The 9,592-nt window shown below is 46.3% G+C and overlaps 1 protein-coding gene across 1 annotated transcript; it reads right to left on the reverse strand.

Annotated features, from left to right (window-relative positions):
* Nucleotides 1-3,726: 3,726 nt before the first annotated feature.
* On the reverse strand, nucleotides 3,727-4,838 carry LOC123149470 (uncharacterized). Its single transcript, XM_044569121.1, has one exon. It carries the CDS (start codon nucleotides 4,627-4,629, stop codon nucleotides 4,117-4,119), a length of 513 nt encoding a protein of 170 aa, XP_044425056.1. The 5' UTR covers nucleotides 4,630-4,838; the 3' UTR covers nucleotides 3,727-4,116.
* Between the last annotated feature and the right edge of the window lie 4,754 nt (nucleotides 4,839-9,592).

Raw genomic sequence — 9,592 nt, forward strand, 5'->3', positions numbered from 1 at the left:
CAGAAGAGAACATCAGGGATAAAGCTATGTGATTATGTGGCTAAAAGATTGCCCCAAAACATGAGGTCCTCTTTATCCTGCTGTTTTGTGGCTCTGCAGCACCAAAGGTGGATCAAATCCGCAACAGAGAAGCGCATGTAGGATTCAGTCCATGAACGTGAGTTAAAGATTCAATCATTTCTCGCGTTCCAGAGAGTGATGGCACAAGCTACAAAAGCCACATTCCATTTGCGCCTGAACCTTACGTGAGTAACAGCTTGTTGAACAAATGATAGTATGTCAGGCGATCTACAAGCTAGAGGTGCCAGGTGCAGCCGATGCCAGAGGGTCACTACTAGGAAAAAGGCTACTACTATCAACTTAGTAGTAGCGCGGGTTTATACCCCTCGCTACTACTATCGACTTAGTAGTAGCGCGGGTTTTATACCCCTCGCTATTACTGTGGCCTTTCCTGAGGGCATGGTGAAGACCACTTAGTAGTAGCGCGGGTTTATACCCCTCGCTACTGCTATCAACTTAGTAGTAGCACGAGTTTTATACCCCTCGCTACTACTAATTAGTAGTAGCGCCTCCTTGTAGACCGCGCTACTGATAAGCTTCTGTGTATAAGGTTTTCCCTAGTAGTGGGTAGACGCTGCCCTGCAATGCAGCATTATATGATGAATTGATTCCACCGTAGGACAGAGATCACAGTCCGCGCTTGGAGCAATAGCCACCCAATGTTTCTTGACCATGTTGTGCTTTTGAGCTGACCCCAAAATGCTAACCAGAGAAAGGTTTTGTGCTTCAGGGGGATCAGCGCATCCCAAACCCAATCATGGAAAGCACAGTTAACACCCCGAAAGGTCAGCAGCCGATAAAAATATCTTGTATTGATCTGCTTAGCAAACACGGATGGAGTACGCACGTCCTTGCGCGAACCATCAGGAGTTATATGTGCAATGAGTTGACGCAGCAGTAGGAGTTCATGCTCAGCAGTGTGGGAAAGATAGGGGTGGAGTTGCACTGACCAGGCGCCATCCAAGAATTGTGAGCTAACCGAGCAACAACGGTTCTTGGCAAAGGAATAGAGGACTGGTAGCAGCAAGTGGAGTCTGCCAGCGTCGAGCCATAAATCGCGCCAAAAAGATACGAGATCGCCAGAGCCCAGAGTGCACTGCGAAGAGTTTATGACCAGGGGGATATGATCCTTGAAATCGCGCCACAGGGTTGTATCTCTGCTGCTAGTCCCAAAAGGTATGGCTTTCTTACAATATTGCAAAGCAAACCACTTATGGCAGTGAATATCAGAAGACTGTAGAATCTTGGAAAGAAACTTGCATAGCATTGCATGGTTATGGGCTTGCAGATTTCTCACATCCAGGACTCCATTCCGTTGGTGAAGAGTGACCTTGTCCCAAGCTACTAGACACTGGTCACCCTTAACTTCGTTCTTGCCTTGCCAAAGAAAAGCACGCGGAAGACTTTCAAGCGAGCTAATGGACTCCTTAGGCCATGGGAAGCATGTCATGAAATAGCTAGGTAAGCCAGCCAACACAGAGTTTACAAGCGTGAGCCTCCCTCCCAGAGTTAAAAAAGTGGCCAACCAGCCCAAGAGCCTGTGGTCAACTTTATGAATAACTGGCAATAGCATCCCACGCGTGATCTTGTTTAGAGACAGGGGCAGCCCAGGATATGTGCATTTAGTTGCCATGGCAAACACAAAACAAAATTACATGGCAATTATAAGCTTCTAGTTGCCATGAGAAAACACATATATTCATAACAACCGGAATTACATGGCAAACATAAGTTTATGGTTGCCATGACAAAACATATCTATTAAATTAACAAAAAATATGGCAACGCATCATAAATTTACATGGAAACACAAACCTTCTTTTTATTTCCACGACAACACATCATGGAAAAACCTATACTTTTACATTGACAAAGTAAATCACGCAAAAAACTATTGTGCATCCCCTGGGTCATGGAACGGCAATTGAAGCAGCACACTGGAAAAATGAAGCACAAAAGTTGAGCGAAGTGCTACATGCATGGGATGGAGGTAGCACCGCTGCTTTGGGCAGTGCGTCGCTGTAGTGGTCGAGCTCAAGCAGCCCAGCAGGAGGCAAGGGAGCTCGCGTTTGTGACCACCACACTAGGGAGCGACAAAATGCGTGGTGGTGGACATCGTCGCCGCAGGCTTCGTCGACGTGTAGCCCTCTTCCTGCAGCTTCGGCCTCTCCCTCGGCTAGATTCGGCAGTCGACCCCTGCCATTGATCCCACGTCGGTGGCGCCGGCCTCCGGTGGATCCCACGACCACTGATTCATTTGGACGGCAGGGGAAGTGGGCGACCCCACTAGTCTGTTGATACCGCAACGACATGCCCACGCATATACGCCACCTTCGGCTTCAGAATCGACACAAGGCACCCAGGAATCTCACCCCTAGCACCTCAGCTCAGTGGCTGGCAACCACCACGCACACGACGACCCTCTCTTCGGCGTCGTCGACACATCACCGCCCACCGGGATTGTCGCCGAGTACCGCCTCCACCCACCATCGCTGAGGGTTCAAATTAAACCCGGGCATGGACAGCCCGACCCAGTCAACCCGGCCCGAAATCCCGACATCCGGGCCAGGCTCGGTCTCAGCTTTTCCGCCCAAAGCCTGGCCCGAAAGCCCGAAAATAGGCTTGAACAGGGTATAAATCATTACTTTATGCAAAGTATAGGTATACTATATATTTTAAATATCCCAAAAATTATTATTTTAATTTTAAAAGGACATTGTTCATGTGATTTGAGCCGGGCTGGGCCGGGCTCAGGCTTGAAATTTTGCCGTCGGGCTTTATAAAGCCTGACCCGAATTAAGCCCAACTCGACGAATGGCCAAGTTTATTTTAAATAACGGGGTTCTTGCCGCTCCTCGTCTCCGTCGCCGCACGCCTCCTCTCTGATGTCCCCCCTCCCCCCCTCCCTCGTTGTCGGCCGCCTCCCCGCCATTTGTCCCGTGCACGAGGAGAAATGGTGAGTGAGTGTCGTTGGGGAATGGACAAAGGGATAAGGGAGAGAGGTGCGGTCGTTCGCGATGATGCCTTATTTTTTCGAACGGAGACAAAAACGTGACGTGGCGCTCCTGATTGCTTTAAGATTTGTGCATGACATCCAACGGCGCTGAGCACGTTCGGGCTGAGAGGCCAGAAATCTGACGTTTGGGATACATATCAATTCTGAAAAGAGAAAAAAACGAGTACCATCGCGGTCGCCGCCGACACGGCCCGTGTCTCCACACCGGAATCGATGACCCCTCCGCAACAACCGCCGCACGCATGGCCATGTGCCCACCTTCACCGTGTAGACATCGCGTAGTAGTAGCTCACCCTCCCTCACAGTCACAGTCACCGCTCATCATTCCGCTGGTCCTACCATACATACTCTACATCGATCGCGAGGAGAAGACGAAGATAGACGTACGACACCTACCCGCACCTCCCCCGTGGGCGCCAAGTTGCTATCAGCTCCCTGATCAGTTCGCGCCAAACCCAAAGGGGAACAGCTCCGGCACCGACCGGGGGAGGACGGACGACGACCCGGGCGGGCAATGAGCAGTTGCTCCCGCGTCGCGCCGTGCACAGCTGGAACGAAAGGGACCCCAAACCAACAAGAACCAGATCTGAATCTCACGGGGAAGAAAAAAAAATAGAACATCAAGTTTGTCTGACTGACTCAGCACTTGATTCAGGTTCCAGAAATGCTTATTGATTTGCATTTGCAATGTGTTACAGAACATGTACATTTTGCCAGTTCAAGATCCACGGGCTACATTACATTGTAGGGACGGATGTATCCAAGAAAAGACTCGGAAAAACACAAGAAAGAAGAGCGGAAGAAATATACATCTGGTCCCTGAACAGTGCGCATCACTCGCTGCTGGATCATCTGCGATCGTTCAGACAAAACACACACACACACACACGCCGTGCTATATGCTGCTAGTATCTTACAAACAATTCGGTTTATTGCCGCGTCCAAGAAGATATAGTTCGTAGCCATCGATCGAGCCATGTCTACCTTCACTTTCGGCACGAATGTCGGCGTCCGAATCCATGCGTGCGCCGGCGCAGCAGCTAGCATCTGGCGTCGACGTCGCCGTTGTCGAAGTTCTGAGCGTAGCTGACGGAGTCGTACCTGAAGTCCTGCGCCGCGACGCCCCCGAGCGGGCGGCCGTCGCGGCCGAGGAGGCGGCGCACCTCGGCGCGTGCCTTGTAGAAGACGTGCCGGAGCGTGCCGCGGCAGTGGCACCCGAGCAGGGCGGCCTCGTCCTCGCTCATCTCGAGGCCACGCGCGAAGGAGGGCTTCCGGGTCATCACCCAACCGAGCCCCCACTCCCACCACTGCCGCACCGCGCCCGCCGCCGCCAGCGCCTTGATCGACGGCATCGACCGCGCGCGCCGGAACGCCGCGGACGACGACGAGGACAGCGGCTGGAGGCTCAGTGACAAGGACGACGACACGCGCCGGCGCATCCCGGACAGGTCCACCTTGCCGCCCTTCGCTGCGCCCCCATTCGTCACCGGGAGGTCCTCCAGCCACGGGCTCCGCCGAGGCTTGATGGTCTCCAGGATCGCGTCGGTCGCCATTGCCCAGCTACAACAACAACCAGGGATCCGTCGGGTCGGAGAGAGAGAGAGAGAGAGAGATCTCGGTTTCTGTGGATTTCTTGGTGTTTGGAGCTGCTTGGTTGGTAGGAGAAGGCCGGGTGGGTTGGGTCAATCCTCGAGTAGCTTTTGCAAATTGGAGCCGCAGAGGCTGGGAATATTTGTGCATAGAGAAGTGGACCAGCAGTCTGGGCGCCTACTGCTAGTTACACCAAACTATGTACCCTCTTCTGCGATCTAACGTACATTATACATTTATAAAAAAACGTAATTTTATTAATACTTGCAACTACCACATCTACACTCTTTAGTTTCCTAGCATAGTGCCCGTCTGTTGCAACGAGAGCATACTTACTTTACGCAATTCATCTTAAGACTACCCACAGTGAAAGTAATATAGATAGTAACATCACACATATCTAGATAAAATAGATGATGTGCTAAGCAATAAATGAAGAAAGAGAGGCATGTAGTAACATAGTTAGTTAGTACTACTAGTGTGAGTAACATCACATATATCAAGGCAAGGTGAATGAAGTGTTGCATGTTACCACACATATGTTACTACCCACTATAGAGTAGTAACATGGGCATGTTACTATTCTATGTTACTATCCATTGTGGCTAGTCTAACATCTATTCACAAGCACGGCCTATGACGAGCCATACCGGTCCCACACCCACTTATGAGTGCGGCACATACTACAATGCAACATATCTTTAAGCATTTGAGAAGTACTCCCTCCGTCCGGGTTTATTAGGCCTCTCAGCATCACAAGCATGCCCCTTTTTATAAGACCTTGCTTTGGAAATCCATTGTTGTTGGTGCCATGGCTGAGAAATTAATACACTTCATGCATATATTTTTATTGGTTGCATGCATGTGAGAGAGTGCATTGGGAGTGGAATGAAAGAATTAATGTGAGCAAATTATTATGTGTCTTGGTCTAAGAGAAGTTGTCTTTAGGTCTAATAAACCCGAACGGAGGGAGTACTAAGGATATATTTCTCGTAAGGACATGATGAAGAGCTCGTTGTAAAGTGTTATAACGATGCATGCTCATTGTAAGTAGTTACCTGATGCAATCTTCACCATGGACACAAACGATATTCGATTCAATCAAGGTTTTGAGAATAGACAAAACTATGGCACAATAAGTTGGAATCATCATAAGCAGAATAATGTGGTGGATTTTACAACAGAGGCTAAGTGTATCACCTCTGAAGTGGCAATGAAGGGTGTTTGGACCAAGAAGTTCATCACCGAGCTTGGTATGGTTTCAGATACGTTGGAGCCAATAGAGCACCATTGAAAATAGTAGTGCCCTAGCCCACGACAAGAAGCCAAGGTCTTGCCAGAAATTCAAACATATATAAAGCCAAATCCACATAATTTGCGAATTTTGTGAAACGTAGAGACACAAAGCTATGCAAGAAAGACATAGACCTGGAGATATTAGATCCATCGATGAAGTCTATACCACAAGCAAAACATGAGAAACACCATAATATCATTGGTGTTGGAGAACGTATGTAACTAGATTATTGACTCTAGCTAGTAAGCATGCACGTGCAACACACGTCTCGACTGAAAGCATGTTATATACTATGAAACATATATATTTCTATCATAACATAGAATAATTCTCTTAGAGGATTTCAAATTTGATGCAAGGTGGATAGAATTCCTAATTCCTAAGTCATAAAGACGTGTCGATTGTTTCATGAACCAACGTGCCCCATACCAAATAGGGAAACGCCAGGCGTTAGCCGTGCGATCACATTCGGCGACCGCCCCCTCCTGAGTTGTACGATCAGAACATGTGCGCCTTTCGATTTGTCCGACTACCCTGGCTCCGTGCCCCCTTTGCACCACTTGTTGCGCCACCTCCCAGCAGACGTCGGTCTCCCGCATCACTGCTTGTAGTGCCCTGCTCCACAGCTCCTCCGTAGTTGACGCAGGCCGCCCCGTGACACCGCTCGCATCAATGAAACACAGTGTTTGCAGCACCGCCTCACTCGACTTAGAACAGCTGTCGTCAGCTCGCCAACGCTTCTCGCCTCCCTCGCAAAATGGTGTCGCTCCGCTCGCAGCACCAAACCATCATGCCGCATTGATATCACATCTTTATCATCAAAATAAGACATGAATCAGGCTACTCATTTCCTACGATCAATGTGGTTCAGTGGCTAGCCCTTCCCCGGCCATACTAAGCGACGACCCATACATAATCAGTTAGGAACCTATCGACAGACAATGCGGATGCCTAAGCTGGTGAAATCTTATGTGGAGATCCTGACCAATATAATTCATTTGACATCATTTAGGGTTCATTCTTCCATGGTCAGGTCCTGGCCAACGGAGGTATAACAAAATTTGCAATCTATCCATTTTAAATAGAATGTGCCTCTTGTAACTTTCACAAAACGCACATGCATGTCCTATGCCCAAAAAGGTGAGGTCAGCATCTTTTTTTAAAAATACAGGTAGTCGCTCTTAGATGACAAATGACAAAATCTAATGGTGATCAGGATGGACATCCAGCGTGTTTCTAATTTCGGCTCTACTTAGCCTTTGTTTGTTTCGTATGTATTAGGTGGTCCATCAAATTTTCATCTAAGCTCAATAAAACCGAGCCATGCATAGCCAGACTTTCCACGACCAATAGCAACTGTACACAAAATAGCTCATCCTAAAACGACAACAAGCATCAACTACTGTCGGTGTCAAAACTGGCGGATCTCGGGTAGGGGGTCCCGAACTGTGCGTCTAAGGCGGATGGTAACAGGAGGCAGGGGACACGATGTTTTACCCAGGTTCGGGCCCTCTTGATGGAGGTAAAACCCTACGTCCTGCTTGATTTATTCTTGATGATATGAGTATTACAAGAGTTGATCTACAACGAGATCAGAGAGGCTAAACCCTAGAAGCTAGCCTATGGTATGATTGTATGTTGTCCTACGGACTAAAACTCCTCCGGTTTATATAGACACCGGAAGGGGTTAGGGTTACACAAGGTCGGTTACAAAGGAGGAAATATACATATCTATATTGTCTAGCTTGCCTTCCACACCAAGTAGAGTCATATCCGGACACAAGACGAAGTCTTCAATCTTGTATCTTCATAGTCCAACAGTCCGGCCAAAAGATATAGTCTGGCTGTCCGGAGACCCTCTAATCCAGGACTCCCTCAACTACGATCAGCGATGCATGCGAAATCACATCCTAAGTCCTAAAAGTATATGGCTACTGAATATCAGAAAACAAGAAAGCAGCAAGGTAATGACAAATGGATCAATTCCATGGCAGCATGATCTATCTGCCCTCCCATCCTTGTGAATCTTGATTATTGGCAGGGAGAAACTTCTGAGTTGCCTTCCTTGGTTCCTAGGTATAGAGGCCCCTGCAGTGCACAACTTTCTATAGAAAAATGTAAAATGTTAACACTTCTCTAAATGGATTTGCTAACAAAACTCTAAATTCAAGTAGGTGCAAGTGTGCAAACCATGCAAAACCATTCTTTCAGCAAATCAACATCGTTTTAAAGCGAAAGAAATTGAGAAATGAAAGAACACATCTACGCAGAACCATGGCAAGTTGTCTCTGCATAATAATACTGACAAACTTTGCAAACAAATATGGGAAAAAGACCTTATAAATCACTTACATATGAATATGTCCTCTCTAAATGTAGGCTCTAGTTGAAAAGCTAGCCGGGTCTGTACATTCAGTAACTAAAGCCACAAACTTATCCACCTCTTCATACTTGATCAACATATTCTATAAGATAGTAGTATATCTGTGTATGCAGTGAACAAGGCCCGTATGTTGCAACAAAAGAACACTCATGAATGTAATCAACTGAACTAAAAAATTCCTAATATGTCTAGCATCACACACCTCTCCTCCTCGTTATTGCTCACCACAATTGCATTACATATTATGGTTATACATATCCTCAAACACGTAGGAACTAATATTTTCTTTCTGGCGTGCATGACAAAATACTTACATTTACATGATAGAAAACAAATAGGATGAAAAGTACATATGTCATTCATTGTTGTCCTTGTATAAAAATAGTATGAACAAAAGACATAAACTCACTAATCCTTGTTGTCTCTGTTTATTTACAGAGCATTTAACCTCCGCGCCATTCAAAGTATTCAAAACACAGATTTTCGCAAACTATAGGTAAAAGCTCCAACTTCTAGTAAAACAGGAAAATGATGCAGCAAGAACCAAATATTGCGGCATAACATTTTATCGCTCAGTAGTTAGAAAGAACAAAAATTGAGCTATTATACCCAGTGAGTATAGTAATACCTTTAATTCTTCAAAGAACAAAAATTGAGCTATTATACTCGGTGAGTAAGCATATAATCATTCAAAGTAACCAAGGTCAGAGGTAAGCAGAAAATGTACATACCTTGTGCTCTTGCTTCTTTCTGTACAAAAAATATGCACCATTTTATACAAAAAACTGTGCATGGTCAAGATTAAACTAATTGTGAACTCATAATCTAAACTTCAAAGAACCAAGTTTTCTTAGTCTAAGACAAGAGTATAAATAATGATATGAAAATGAATAATCATAATCTAAATCAAGTTCTCATATGATGGACAGGAGTTACATTTCAAAAACAGTTTGTAACACATGGTAATACAATGTGATAATCATGCTTCAGCTATAATGGGTGAAGAATGCTTACTAGTATATCTACATCTCAAGCCTAATAAGAAACAATGAAAATGCAGTCAAGATGGTGAACAAACTAACCTTATTTCCCTTTGAATCTTTGATATGACCACGGTAGTGCGAACCAATGACTTTGAGCTTGTCAAATGGAGGCTTCTCCCATAGTTCTTTACGCCCCCTTCAATACTTGTTCCCTTTGCTGCCTGCACATAGGAGCGGTTTAGATACCAAGACAACATAAGATA

The sequence above is a fragment of the Triticum aestivum genome, chromosome 7A (assembly GCF_018294505.1).
Source record: "Triticum aestivum cultivar Chinese Spring chromosome 7A, IWGSC CS RefSeq v2.1, whole genome shotgun sequence".
Classification (NCBI taxonomy): Eukaryota; Viridiplantae; Streptophyta; class Magnoliopsida; order Poales; family Poaceae; genus Triticum; species Triticum aestivum.